The 15,114-nt window shown below is 39.6% G+C and overlaps 2 protein-coding genes across 7 annotated transcripts in view; one reads left to right on the forward strand and one right to left on the reverse strand.

The window, feature by feature from the left end:
- Positions 1–297, reverse strand: part of PIBF1 (progesterone immunomodulatory binding factor 1) — a 184,401-nt gene extending 184,104 nt beyond the window's left edge. For 3 of the 5 annotated variants that reach the window (XM_063425936.1, XM_063425933.1, XM_063425934.1), the window contains exon 1: positions 225–297. The gene's annotated coding sequence lies outside the window, so the exon portion shown is untranslated. The remainder of the gene's footprint in view (positions 1–224) is intronic. The other 2 variants (XM_063425937.1, XM_063425938.1) reach the window with 2 other exon arrangements.
- Positions 298–469: 172 nt separating this feature from the next.
- DIS3 (DIS3 homolog, exosome endoribonuclease and 3'-5' exoribonuclease) overlaps positions 470–15,114 on the forward strand; it is a 30,943-nt gene continuing 16,298 nt past the window's right edge. Inside the window, exons 1-10 of one of the 2 annotated variants that reach the window (XM_063444695.1) lie at positions 470–505; positions 1,378–1,614; positions 3,089–3,246; positions 4,595–4,788; positions 6,326–6,399; positions 7,414–7,581; positions 12,784–12,945; positions 13,420–13,530; positions 13,926–14,063; positions 14,766–14,912. In XM_063444695.1, the coding sequence (XP_063300765.1) occupies positions 1,396–1,614; positions 3,089–3,246; positions 4,595–4,788; positions 6,326–6,399; positions 7,414–7,581; positions 12,784–12,945; positions 13,420–13,530; positions 13,926–14,063; positions 14,766–14,912 (1,371 nt within the window). In that variant the 5' untranslated portion in view covers positions 470–505; positions 1,378–1,395. Of the gene's footprint in view, positions 506–922; positions 945–1,377; positions 1,615–3,088; positions 3,247–4,594; positions 4,789–6,325; positions 6,400–7,413; positions 7,582–12,783; positions 12,946–13,419; positions 13,531–13,925; positions 14,064–14,765; positions 14,913–15,114 lie in introns of those variants that run through there. The other variant, XM_063444696.1, reaches the window with a different exon arrangement.

A 15,114-nucleotide genomic window follows, 5' to 3' on the forward strand; every position in this document is an offset into this window, starting at 1 on the left:
CCCATGGCAACCGACAGAGTCTCGGCTAACCCAGGAAGTCTGTCACTGGGGAACCTATGGATGTCAAGTGGCAGCACCCTCAGCCACATGCAGAACCCATCCCCGGCCCGCGCTCCGCAATGCATGGTGTAATGAGCCGTGCTGGGTGTGAACTCTCAGTACTGCAGGCAGTCCCCAGTAACTCTCTCTCACACACCGTAATAACTAATCACTTTATAACTCACAGGTTTAATAAAGATAGACCCTCACACACCCGCCATACTGGGCTCGGTGACAGAATAGCGAGGAGAATGCCTCTATTGGAGTCACGGACCCAGCATTGCATTATGGATATCTTCCATAGCGCTCGCTGGGCTGCTACATAGACATAGAACACATATTCCATGGCTATGGCTGCTGTGCGTTCCACGCCTCGTTATGGGCCGGCCCCGCCTCTTCCTATTACACCGCCATGTGTGATGTGCACATGCGCAGACCGAGCCTGTAAAGCGTGCTGGTTGAGCAGGTAGTGCTGTTACTTTACAGATTGTATTATTATTTTATTATTTATATAGCGCCATCAGACTCCGTAGCGCTGTACAATGGGTATCATATATTATTAGCCAGCCGGCCATTTCATACACCCTCACTATACCACTCTTCAACTGTATCTCTCAGTGAAGCAGGGAAATGCTGCTTATAGATTGGATTAATCTGCTCCTTTACAGACAGCCATCCTGCTCATATATACACATCTCATTATTTAGTGATTATATATATGTATCAGAGTATTGCAATGATTCCTTATTTATTGTGTTGGTTGAGAATAGTCAGAATACGTACTAAACAGGGGAGATAAGCTAATAAAAACCATCAGTGGATTTAAATGTTAACTCTATCAGATTGATCAGTATTGTTTCAGACCTGAGGAAGAGAGAAACAACTCTTGAAAGCTTGTCTTTAAAGTATTATGTTAGTCCAAGAAAAAGGTATCCTTGCTTAAAGGAACACTATAGTGCCAGGAAAACATATGGTAACCTCATTGTGAAAATAAAATAATTAATCTGGACTTTTCTTTTGATGGTCATTTATCTTAAAATGAGCTATTCCACGTAGCCAGAGCATTTATTGTGCATATTAAAAATGGCATTTTTATTTTCGTTCATAGTAAATTGCAGTTTCAACAGGATAGGTGCATAAAGTCCAGATTATTGGTAACAGGGATACTGCAAACAAATATGTTTATGCCAATAAGCCTTAATCATGTATACACCATCTCCTGGTTGTTATTTGTACACTTCAATTCTGAATAACAAATGCACATAACTGTCAGATGTCAGTTTTATTCCTATTTGTTTAATGGGGCCATTTTTTTATTTTTTACTAATCTCATTACAGGACGTGAAAACAAACAACATGCTGAAGTCAAAAACATTTATGAAGAAGACCCGCTCTGGAGGGATATTAAAGATTGTCAGAGAACATTACCTTCGGGATGACATTACATGTGGCTGCAAAGGATGTGAGGAGTGCAAGCAGGAAAGCCCAGTTCTACAGTTAGAACCTGTCCTACAGAGTTCGCTGTGTGCATCACCTCACTATCTGCTACCAGACACCAATGTTCTGCTTCACCAGGTACTATAAATATTATAGCTAAATAACTGCACAGTTATATTATGTATCCAAATTTCATCTTAAAAGGACATTCCAGACTCCTAAGGCATGCTGAAAAAAAGTTTTTCATTTTGGAAAAGGTACAGATTTCCATACAATTTGACACTTATAAATTATCTTTTTATTATACTGGTTATACCCCCTGGCTTTTCAAGAAGACAACAGGTCCTGATACTGGTTTAGTTAGCTTCTTTGCAATGAACTCAAGAAAAAGTTACCCAGAGCACCTGCCTTGCAAATACTTCATATTGAGCTACATTGGGAAGTCGGTGACTGGACAGCCACAAAAAGTCTGGGTGGTGTTAGAAGAGGAGGACTTGCAAAGGCAACAGACAAGAGATCTGTAGTTTTTGCAGGCTTATTTTAGATATAACTACAACGAAAAAATGCATAATTAAATGCATGTTTTCATCTGGGGTATATTGGCTAAACATTGATTTAAAAAAAAAATGTATTTTGTATTTGAGCAGTGGTGTGTCCCTTTTAAGAACTTTTTCCGTAGAGAAGTCTAGTGGTATTTTTGAATGCTTAATTTGTGTTGGTAATGCCACCCAGTCATAGGAGTAACCAGTGAAAATAACAACTGCTCTGTGCTAAAGTGATGAAAACAAAGTTCGAATGGGACTAAATCACCCTGCTGTTTTAATTTGTCATTCACACTTCAGAAACATATTGAGAGTAGGGAAACTTGGCTGTCAGAGCGCTCTGATTGGTTTACAAGCCAACCAATCAGAGCACTCAAACTGATATTACATTCTGTGTGAAATTTTCGTACATGATGTAATAGATGACATAGTGTTGGAAAGCCTTTATAAGAGCGCAAAGATTAATTTTATTCCAGCGTGTTTTTAATGTTTTTTTTTTCGCTCTGTGTCACGGGATGGTGGATTTTTATTTGCCCTTTTTCTGGGCTGAATATAAGAATAAAAAAACGAGTTCAGATAGTTAAGTATAAATTTTACTTTGCGGATATTTATTTTATTGGTCCACTACCCTATTATCAGGCGAGTGCGGTAGGTATGCCCATTTTTTTTTCGTGGAGGAGGGTGTCTAGGGGATTGGAGACACCAAGCCACCTGAAGGGAGTGCGTGGATAATGGCACAATTTGTGAGGGGAAAAAAAGCATATCTTCTCCCCCCCCCCCCCCCTTTTTTTAAAAAAATAAATAAATAATTATAGCCCCCACCTGCCACCTTGAGGAGGGGCACTATATCTTCCCCCTGATTAATATAATTAGGATCCCCACGTGCTATCAATTGATGGAGGGCACTGGGTCCCCCAAATAACTTCATGTTTGTGTGTGGTTCATCTTTCAAACTGCTACTTCAACATGGCTGAACATTATTGGAAAATGTTTGCAAAAACATATGCAATTGCAATGTTATCTATATCTAATATTGGTTTTCAGTTCAGTTTTATTTTGTTTGTTTGTAGATTGATATCCTGGAAGATCCTGTCATTCAGAATGTGATTCTGCTCCAGACTGTCCTTCAAGAAGTCAGAAGTCGTAGTGCACCGGTTTACAAAAGAGTACGAGATATTATAAATAATTCGGAAAAATATTTCTACACATTCACCAATGAGCATCATAGGTAAAGTTTACATTTTTCATAACATCCATACCATTTGCTTCCACTAAGTCATGAACCACTGAAGAGAGAACCAAATTAAATTTTGTTTAATGAACAAGATGCTTTGTGAGGCTCACTAAATTCTCTACCTTTGTTATTATAGACTAGATAGTTTACATACATTTGTAGTTTTTAAAAAAAAATCCTTATTTAAAGGAAACTAAAGGGGTAATTCACTAAAGTTCAAATGACCCCGTACCAAATGGGGCAAAACCATCTGGCTATGTGTGGGACCATTCGGACTACAAAAAAGTGGACATTGTTCGCACTACTTAACAACTTCCGGATTTTGTAATTCAGGACGCAAACTGGACTGAATTTGATTTGGATTTTAGCCAAACGCCAATTAACGGCTGAAAACTGCCACAATAAATAATTGGAAAAATAAAATAAAATAACCCCTATGGTGGGTACAAAGACATATATGACTATAAGGAAGGTTTAAAGCCTCCCAGTGCCCTTATCAGCCGTGTGGCAGGTGGGCGCATGTCTACTAAGCTGTTAAACTAGTGACTGGGCAGCCATTGCTGCCCAGTCCCTAGTAAGACCCAACCTGTTGGACTTTTAAACAAATAATGGGTTAGAGATCACCATTTACTCATTTACCACCGACCCCCCTCACCCACCCTCCCAGTGGTTAGCAGGTGGGGTCCATAATAACATTTGGGGGGGCATAGTGTCCTGGCCCCCACCTATTGGTGGAGGTTGGGGGCCCTAACTATAATAATCAGATGAGTACCTAATGCCCTCTCCCCTGCAGCAGTGGCCATGTTCATAATCACCACAGCTCATGCTTTATTGATGTGATGGAGAGCAAGTTTAAACTCCTGCAAGCCATCTACATGGTGATCATAGCCCTCTACAGAGAATTGAAAGATGAGACCACATCTGATGTAGATTTTCCATAAAATACATATTTGAGATAAATTCTTTTCCATCTCCATCCACGCTGAGGGGGAATGCTAATGTTCATGTACGGCGAGTGCCACGCACACATTAGGCTGAGCATACTCGTGTGCAGTCTGGAAGACAGCCACTAGAGGCAGGCTTAACCCAGCAATGTAAACATTGCATTTTCTCTAAAACTACAATATTTTACATTGCAGGGTTAAGGGGACAGGGAAACTGCACCCCAACCTCTTCAATGAGATGAAGTGGTCTGGGTGCCTATAGTGTCCCATTAACGTAGTGCATACCATGACAGGCTTAAATGGCTTGCAATTTGCTTGGTTTTCCGAATAGGAAATGCGTGTGAGAGAGCATTGATTACATTTAAATATTTTATTTTTTTATTTTTTTTACATTTTAGAGAAACGTACATTGAACAAGAGCAAGGAGAAACGTCTAATGATAGAAATGACCGAGCAATACGAACTGCAGCAAAATGGTACAATAACCACATTAAAAAGTCTGAAAATGTGGCTGACATCAAGGTACTTTTAATTACCAACGACAGGAAAAACAAAGAAAAAGCAGTGGATGAGGGCATTGTCGCGTACACATGTAAGTTTATTTGAATTCTCTAATTTATTGTATTATGTTCTTTCCCCTAATAAATGTAGCAAATTCTTTGCTGCTTCTAATTTCCTATATTTTACACTCAGGACGGTTGATTCTAAGAATGTGTACATAATCTGCTGCATGTTATCTTAGTGTGCCAACTCGCTCTTAATTTTACTTCAGACAGTATCCTATGACAAGCTTGTCCTTGTAAGTTTTTGGGCATTTCAACCTTTTGTTAATAGACTCCAGTCAATATATGAGAGAGTGCGTGTGTGTGTCCCTCACCAAATAAGTGTCAGGTGCAGCAAAACACAAACAACTTATATTATATATGCAGTTTCCCCAGAGCCTTACCAGATAATGGCCGTCATGCAATTTTTAAATAATGAAGATACAGCTGTGAATCTGCAAAAAAAAGAAAATATAGTGTAATACAGTTTATATGTGTAAACTGGGTTACTAAGATTGCACTCACAGGATATATAATTTAAAGCACTTCTAGGTTCCTGAACTCCCTTGGGGGCTGACCAATGTCACCTCCACCTTAGATTGCCTCCTCCAAGCTTTTGGCCAGTAGGTCAGGACTTTAGGCGAGTATCAGGAATGAATTTATTAACAATACAATACTTGTAAAGAAATAAAATACAAAAGGTCTATTTTTCTGTTAATTCACAGCTGTATCGCCATTGTTTACATTGCATTTATCCACATGTCTCAGACATTTTACTGTTGTCAAATGAATTATGCCTTTTTGTTCCACTATCTATTAAGTGGATTTTACTGTGGTTGATGATCTAATATTCACTTATCACAGTGACCTTTTTATCCCCCATGGATGAGGCCAGTGTAATTCTTACCTTGAAAAATCTGAATGACAACCGGTGCAAAATATTTATTCTTGTTAACTTATTTGAGTCCTTTCTTTTTTTTCCTACATTTATCAGCATGATCGGAGTCATCCACATTTTTAGTTAGCATGTCCATGTATCCTTTTAATTGAATACATTAAAATAGAACCTAGAAGATGTTCTGATATGGTAAAGGTGTAAAAATAAAAAAATAAAAACCTTCTTTAGGGTTCCATGGTCTAAGACTCACCCACACAGGGCCCGATTGTGTGGATGCTGCTTCTGTTATATAGCTTGACCTCAGAAAGCTGTTCTGAAAGATACTTTTTGCCTTTAAGCCTTGCAAATAAATGCCTTTCAAAATTCCAACAATTATTGGCAAAAAAGGAAGTACTGTTCCTTTATCAGAGACTTGCACAAAAACGGTAAATACAGTACTTATTTCATTTGCTGTGATCTCAGGCTTTTAGTTGATCTTTACAGCCAACTCACAATCTGCGATTTGTACTGAATTCAGCTATACATACTACTGATGGCTTTCTTGGCTTACACAATTTTGTGCTCTAAATCCCCCACATCGCAAAAGGGTAGACATTTAGTAAGCTGTGCCTTTGACAAGTGGGAAACCCTAAAACCACTGTATGTATTGAATCTACTACACATAAACTACTTTTGCTTTTTATTTCCAGGTGAAGAATACATTAAAAGTCTGGTTGCTAATCCTGAACTAGTTGACCGTCTTGCCTCTGTGTCTGATGAGAAGGTAGTATTATTATTATTTTTTTTTTTATAAAAGTTGATAGACTAGCCACATATTATTGCAGTTCAAGTAGTTGAAACACTTTTATATGTTTTGTGAATCCCCTTTTGCAGAAAATGTATACCTGGGTTTCGTCTTATTTATTTTTAGGATAATTTTCTGTTGTATTATTCGTGTTCATTTTTCTTCTGCTCATTTCAAAAAGTTCTCTTGGGTGTGAAATTGCCTTTTGTTGTAAGGTATTTATCATATATTTTTTAAAACTGTAGAAGCATCCATCTGTGGACTCTTAATTTTGGAAAGACTGCTTGTGTTTTCTGGCTTCTAATACTCAAAACTTTGGCAAAAAATAAAATTTGTAGACAGATATAAAAACTGCCTAGTATCAGTTTCTGATGTATAACGACACTGTGCACTTTAAACTAAGCATTGTATTACATTGCATATTCATCTGGTTATGTTGTAATTGAAAGGACCTGTAAATCCCATGGTTGTACATATTGATAATTGCATTGTGTTTCTAAAATGATTGAATCTGTGTACTACATAAATCATACAGCCCCCTTCCACACCGCTGCAAGGGAGGGATAACGTACTGATTGGAGGGCATGAAGCCATTTGACGCCTGTCATCAGCATGATATGCGTTCTGATGACCAACGTCCAATATGCACAGAATTTATGTTGGCTAGCATGAACTCTAGTTCTGGGCTGGCTAAAGATACCCCAATGATGCTGCCAGAGCTAAATTTACACCTCTGGACGCAGATGGTTTGTGAGGCATTTCGTAACAAACCACTGCACATACAGAATCCAGGCAGTAAGAACATTTCAAATCATCAAAGTGATCATGGTGGTTTAAGTAACCCTTTAGGGATATTGTAACCTGTACGCAGTATGTACACAAACCATCTTTTTGAAAGTGATAAATAAGTAGCAATATAAAGTATCTACCAGAACTGTTAAAATTTAAATGTTTGTATACTAAAAATGATTTATTTCCTTTTTGTTTTCACAGAACGAAATAGAAAGTGGAAAGCTTATTTTTATAGAGCATATTCCCTTGTCCAAATTGCAGCAGGGCATAAAATCTGGCACTTACCTGCAAGGAACTTTCCGGGCCAGCAGAGATAATTACCTGGAGGCTACAGTGTGGGTTCATGGAGATGGTGCAGAGCAGAAAGAGGTATGGTGAGTTTCACTCCCAGTCTGTCTTAGTCAATTGAGTGGCAGTGGGGTGCAACAAAAGCTTTATTAAATACTCCTTCATAATACCTTAAAAGAACATGCCACTGCCCAAATAAAACATTTACAAATAAAACCAATAAAAACATGCATGCATTTAATTATGCATTTGTCATTGGGGAGTATATCTAAAAACAACTTGCTAAAGCTTTACTTCTTGTGTCTGCTGCCTTTTCCCCCTTTTCCTCAGCCCAGACCTTTCTGTGTCTGTCCACTCACAGCTCAATGAGAAGTCTTTGCAAGGCAGTTGTTATGGGCAATGGCTGCCTCTTAACTTTAGCTTCACTGAGTTAAAGGACCACTCTAGTGCCAGGAAAACATACTCGTTTTCCTGGCACTAGAGTACCCTGAGGGTGTCCCCACCCTCAGGGACCACCTCCCGCCGGGCTCTGGAGAGAGGAAGGGGTTAAACTTACCTCTTTTTCCAGCGCCGGGCGGGGAGCTTTCCTCCTCCTCTTCATCTTGATCGCGACGTCATCGGCTGAATGCGCATGCGCGGCAGTAGCCGCGCTCGCATTCAGCCGGTCGCATAGGAAAGCATTTACAATGCTTTCCTATGGACGCTTACGTGCTCTCACTGTGATTTTCACAGTGAGAATCACGCAAGCGCCTCTAGCGGCTGTCAATGAGACAGCCACTAGAGGATTTGGAGGCTGGATTAACCCTCATTATAAATATAGCAGTTTCTCTGAAACTGCTATGTTTATAAAAAAAGGGTTAATCCTAGAGGTACCTGGCACCCAGACCACTTCATTAAGCTGAAGTCGTCTGGGTGCCTAGAGTGGTCCTTTAAACAACCACGAAGTAACAGGACAGGCTGTCAAGTTGTAACAAGGTTACCAATGTCTATTAAAATCTGCACTTTTTGTAGAATGAACAAAAGGGACACTATAGTCACCAAAACAACCTAAGCTTAACAAAGCAGTATAGATCATTCATCTCAATTCACTGCTATTTAGGAGTTAAATTACTTTTGTTTTTATCTTCTGCTCTATAAATTGAATTTTAATTACATCCAGGTGGGGCTCCTGCATGGTCTAGCAAGATATTAACTGTACAGGAGATAAAATATTCTTAATTAAACAGAGTTTGCATTACAGGAAGTGTAAACATTAGATAACTCTATACAGGAAGTATTTAGGAAGGTTGTGTAAGTCACATGCTGGGAGATGTAGCTAGGGCTACTAAACAGAGTGATTCCACTCCTAAATTGCAGTGAATTGAATAGTGAGACTGCAGGGCCATAATCAATACACCAAAAGTGCTTAATTAAGCTAAAATTGGTTTGGTGACTGTAGTGTCCTATTTATAGTGGTCTGGATTGTGCCGATTAATGCCCCTCAGTAATATGCTATACATTCATCAGCCACAACATTAAAACCACTGACAGGTGAAGTGAATAACATTGATTATATTGTTATAGGGTCATCTGTCAAGGGGCCCATTAGTGATGGCTAGATGATGTTGTTTGGCTAGACGATGTTTCAGAGCATCTCCAAAATGGCAAGTCTTGTGGGGTGTTGCCGGTATGCATTGCAGTTTGCTGCATAAGGGGTGTGCAGCCACAGACTGGTCAGAGTACCCTTGATGACACTAACCACGGCCAAATGCGCCTGCAATAGGGGCATGAATGTCAGCATGTCATGGAGCAATAGAAGAAGGTTGCCTGGTCTGAAGAGTCATGTTTTCTTTTAGATCAGGTGTATGGCCACGTGTGTGTGTGTCTTTTACCTGGTTAAGACATGGCAAAATGGTGCACTATGGGAAGATAGCAGGCCTGCAAAAGCTGTGTTGTGCTTTGGGAAATGTTCTGCTGGTAAATCTTGGGTCCTGGCATTCATGTGGATATTACTTTGACATCAACACCCTGTACTCACAAGCAACCAAGCCCTGCAGAAAAGCCTATGCAGAGATATCATCCCCGGTCCCATCTCGGCAAACCCACCACGTATTAACTCAAGGAACCACACCACATCTCATGTTACTCTTCCTCTAAAACCTCATTCAATATTGCTTTCTGGAATGCACGCTCTGTTTTCAATATTATTATTATTATTATTCATCTCTCGTTCCCTAGAATTACTAGCCTTAACAGAAACATGGCTCTCCACCTCTGACACTGCTACCCCTGCATCTTTATCCTTTAGTGGTCTTCAACTTACCCACAACCCAAAACACTCTGAATGTAAAGGTGGTGGTGTAGGGTTTCTGCTCTCACCTCACTGCTCCTTCAAACCTCTACCCAACCCCCCCTTCCCTCTCTTTCCCATCATTTGAAATTCATTTGATTTGCCTCTTCAAACCCTTCTATGCTAACATTGACGCTATTTATCACCCCCCTGGTTCCCCTCTCCTCTTCCTTGACCACTTTGCTGCCTGACTACCCTACTTTCTCTCTTCTAATATTTCATCCCTAATTTTGGGGACTTCAATATTCCCATTAACCCACCTTTGACTTCAGCAGCCTCTAAACTACTTTCAATTACTTCCTCCCTCGGGCAGTCACAGTGGGCTAATTCTTCCACCCATGTAGCTGGCAATACCGTCAACCTCATTTTCTCTTATGCATGTACAGTATCTAATATCTGTAACACTCCATTTCCTCTCTCTGATCACCACCTCTTATCATTTGCTCTCAAGTACCCCCTCGCCTAAACCCCCTCAACTCAGGAGGAACCTTAATTCTATTGACCTCCAGCAGCTGTCAGCTGATAATGATTTACAACAGCTATCCATCCCTTCCCTCTTCTGTCCCTCACTGGTCATCTCCACATATAACACTACCCTCACCTCTGCCTTGAACGCTGCAGCCCCGCTCCAAACATGCACCTCGAGGAGGACCCGCCCCCAACCGTAGCATTCTGAATCAACACGGTATCTGCAAAGATGCTCCCGTTGTGCTTAACGCTCCTGGAGGAAGTCTCCCACCTAGGCAGACTATCTCCATTATAGATTCATGTTGTGTTCATACAGCGCAGCCCTTGCCCTCGCCAAATGTCATACTTTTCCTCTCTCATTAATTAATGCTCCCGCAATCCCAGGCTTCTCCTTGACACCTTTAACTCTTCGCCCTGCTGTGGCCACCCCCAAACTAACCTTACAGCCGATAGCTTTGCAGGCTACTTTAACAACAAGATTGAACAGCTAAGGAAAGAATTCTCCCCACCCTGCCTTTCTCTTTCTCAAACATACGTATATCATGCCTTTCCTACCCTTCAGACTTTCTCCTGGCTACTGAACAAGAGGTGGATGCACTTCTCCTTTCCTCTCGCCCCACCACTCGATCCTGTCCCATCTCACCTTATCAGATCTCTCTCCCCCTCTCTTGTGCCTTTCTTAACACACATTTTCAACTGCTCTCTCTTCTGACATTGTCCATGCTGACCTTAAACATGCCACTTTAGTACCTATCCTGAAAAAAAAAATCTCTTGCCCCGTCCTTCCCCTCTATCGTCCCATAACCCTGCTCTCTTTTTCCTCAAGGCTTCTGGAAAGACTTGTCTTTACTCGTATGTCTCAGTTCCTCAATTGAGCCTCATATCCAGCATGTTGCCAAATCCTGTAGATTCCATCTTAAAAACATAGCCCACATCCGCCCCTTTCTTACACAAGATGCTCTAGTAATTTCTCGCATTCATTATTGTAACCCTCTTCTAATTGGTCTTCCCAAAAGCAATATTGCCCTGCTACAGTCTGTAATGAATGCTGCCGCCAGACTGATTTTCCTCTCTAGTTGGTCCTCTCACACCTCACCCCTCTGTCAGTCCTTACATTGGCTTCCTGTATCCTATAGGAGTCAATTCAAAGTGCTAACCCATACCTATATAGCATTGAACAATTCTAGCCCCTCTTATATCTCTTAACAAATCCATAGGTATGCTCCTACTCGGTCTCTCCGCTCTGCCCGTGACCTTCTCCTGTCCGCTGCTCTCACCTGTACAGCCAACTCCCGCTTGCAGGACTTCTCGCGGATGGCTCCCTTCCTATGGAATAGCCTGCCTACCGCCATCAGACTCTCCCCTAGTCTTGCATCTTTTACGAAGTGCCTTAAAACCCATCTCTTTAGGAAATCATATGGCCTCCCAGCGTGTTGAACCATTTTCAAGCACATAAAAAAAAAATAATCAAAACCTGCATACTAATGTTTCAAGTTTATGTCCATTCAGCAGCACCAGAAGAGGTAGTAGTAATTTGGTGTTGACAAGAACTGCACACTCCAAACAATTATTTTGACAGATAAGGAAATATGAGGAGAGGTACGACCTGTTCTAGTGGGTTTCTCATAGGTTTAACTTATGAACCAAGCTCCATTCTAGTCACTTTGCAAGTGATTTACGGGAATCCGAATGCTGTGCATTCACTGAGGACTATTACATAAGCAGGAAGATCAACTATTTGAAAACTTTTTTTTTTTATTCTGTTACTAATATCTGTGCAACAATCTGCTAATAATATGAATTAATGATGAACTAAGTACATTTATTTCACTGGATTGTTGCTGGGTCCTGTAGATATAAAGAATGGGGAAGGAGCAGCTTAAATTTCATGTAGCAGGCTCCAGTATCTCCTTGCCATAGCTCCTCTCTGCTTTTGGGAAATCAGTACTTGATGATCTTCGAGCCAATCCAGTGGTGGAAAAATAAAGCACTGTTTTGCACCTGCCGTTGCTTACCACTTCATAAGAGGGAATGCTCTGTTAAGCCTTAGAGGGGATTTTGTATTGGTGTGGCTCTTTCATTTCATTTCTTCTAAACATTTCTTATAAAAGTGTTTTTGCCTCTCTCTATAAAGAACAAAGTTGTAGCTTTGTAAGTGAATACTAGTTTGCAATTGTTTTTTTTTTGTTGATGCTGTATCAAAGTGAATTTGAACAAGAAAAATACTTACTAAATGTTTTGTCATATAGTGCAGTATCTTTTTTTTGTTATTTTTCCTGCCTTTTACCTTCTTTGCTAGATGTGAACTGGATACCAGGCAGGATAGTATGTTATATCCTTTCAGATAGAAAGGAAGGTCAATATTCGCCATATATCACTCTGGCTTCAGAGTGGAATAAATTCACACTTCTGCACAAGCTAATGGCTTCAGGCAATGGATTTACATGTAACAGTGACAGAGTGACACTTTTGTTTTTTCTACCCAGATAATATTGCAAGGTTTGAGAAATATAAATCGGGCCTTGCATGAAGATATTGTAGCTGTGGAGTTGTTGGAAAAGGAGAGTTGGGTGGCACCATCATCTGTTGTTCTGCAAGATGATGGAGAGGCAGATGATATTGAATCCACAGAGGAAAAGGAAAAAATGGTAGGTGTTATGTTTTTATGAGGGACTTGAGATTAAAACAGACAGAGGAGACCATGTCTCCCGAATGGCACCACAGCAGAAGGAGAATTAATCAGTGCCATGGGAGTGTTGGCACTGGAAAAGGGTGTAAACCAAGAAACACTAAAGCATTAGTAATAGACATTTATAGTTGTAATGATTTAATGTTCCTTGAAGTAACATGTGCAGATCTTTTTAAATAATGTACACTGTCACATATATTGCAATTTTATTAATAACGTTAAAATATGCAGAAGTGCGACACATGTATCCCATGACATTTTTTTTCCTGTATGAAGTATTGCATGGTACGCAATTGTGCTAGTACACATTGTAGATCACCAAATGAATAGTTTCATCATTGATGCCAAATATAGTTTAATTACATACAATTCTTTGTTTAGCTTCACAGTAACTTGATTTATAAATGTAGTGAATTTGATTCAATTTTTGCAGCTGAAAACAGGTGTACAGGGCACAGCAAAACCATCTGGAAAAGTTGTTGGAATCATAAAGAGAAATTGGAGACCATATTGTGGCATGCTTGCCAAATCTCAAATTAAAGAGGTTAGTTCTGCTAAGTAATTGCAATCTTCTTCTTTCATTTCAAATTCTAGTATGTATGTATGGAATATTTTAAAAATAGGAGTAAAAAATGATGATGTACTATTTACAGCTGGTTACAGAACTAAATTGTAATTCATCAGAGTAGATGAGTCTAAAGGAACTATTCCATATATTTTATTTTTATGTAACACATGTTTGTTAGGGTTAAAAACAAAAGATGGATATCTAGTCCAGAAGTGTATTGTAGCAACCCAAGAGTGAGGTTGGAACTAATGGAAGAGTGCTAAAAAAAAATGGGTTAGGAGAGCAAGGATAGTACAAGCAGAACTGCAAATATATCCTGCAAGAAAATGAAAAATATGTAAATCTTTCTAAATTAAATTTTATATTTTTAGTCCACTCGACACCTGTTTACTCCTGCTGACCGGAGAATACCTCGAATCCGCATAGAGACAAGACAAGCGTCTACGTTAGAGGGCCAGAGGATCATAGTTGCTATAGATGGGTGGCCCAGAAACTCCAGATATCCTAATGTACGTAGAGCTGAATTTTTATTTTTACTTTTTTTATTTTTCCTTGTTGAATTTGGAATGTTTAATTTAAAAATGTATGCTCCAAATTACACCTGATCTTGATTGACTGTGGTTTCTATTCCAAATAAGGTATAAACTAGTGTACAAATAGAACCGTTGACATGGAAAATAAAGGAAAGTGACTTTTTAACATTACATTAAAGATAATTGAACTCTTTCAGTTTGGTGTAAATGTCCAACTAAAGTACTCATTACCCCAAATCCATTTACCTAATATCTTTATATTACAGACTGACGTAGACCAGAATCACTGTCACAGACCTGTCTTGAACTATCATCAGTGCTCAAAATTCACATGTGCCAGTAGCCACTGGCGAGTGAAAATGTACCCTTGGTGTGTGTATCGTTGACCCAAAAGGCTAGCAGTGGCACATAACATTTAAAGCCTGGCTAATAGCATAAAATGTGGTATTTTTAGTCCTGTCATGATGTCCATGTTACTGTGAGATTTCACTTTTAGCATAAAGCAAGTCTATTATCTGAGCTTCCTTATATTAGACCAGAATCCATTTTCATCTCCTCACCTTCACACTATGTAATTTAAGGTCTATTTATTTAGCTATGATAAACTCCAACATCAACAATTATATAACTTTTTTGGCAAATGTGTTTACATACTCTGTAACCTTTATTTTTTTGCAGGGACACTTTGTTAAGAACCTAGGTACAGCTGGTGACAAGGAGACAGAGACCGAAGTATTGCTCCTAGAACATGATGTTCCCCATCAGCCATTCTCCCAGACTGTTCTCAGCTTCCTGCCCAAAATGCCATGGGGTATTACACCCCAGGTGAGCACCCTGACATTCTAAAGTGGTTTTCATCTTCTAGCTTGCTGTGATTTCTGTATAGCTTTTGTATTTGCACTACATGATTTTTCATGTATTGGTATATCCATTATTTTGTACTTTGGCATGACTTGAAGGCAGAGCAAGTAAATATTTCCTGTTTGCATTTGGTCACCCTTAAAGATTTTGCTGCTGCTCCTTAAAT

The sequence above is a fragment of the Pelobates fuscus genome, chromosome 1, assembly GCF_036172605.1.
Source record: "Pelobates fuscus isolate aPelFus1 chromosome 1, aPelFus1.pri, whole genome shotgun sequence".
NCBI lineage: Eukaryota > Metazoa > Chordata > Amphibia > Anura > Pelobatidae > Pelobates > Pelobates fuscus.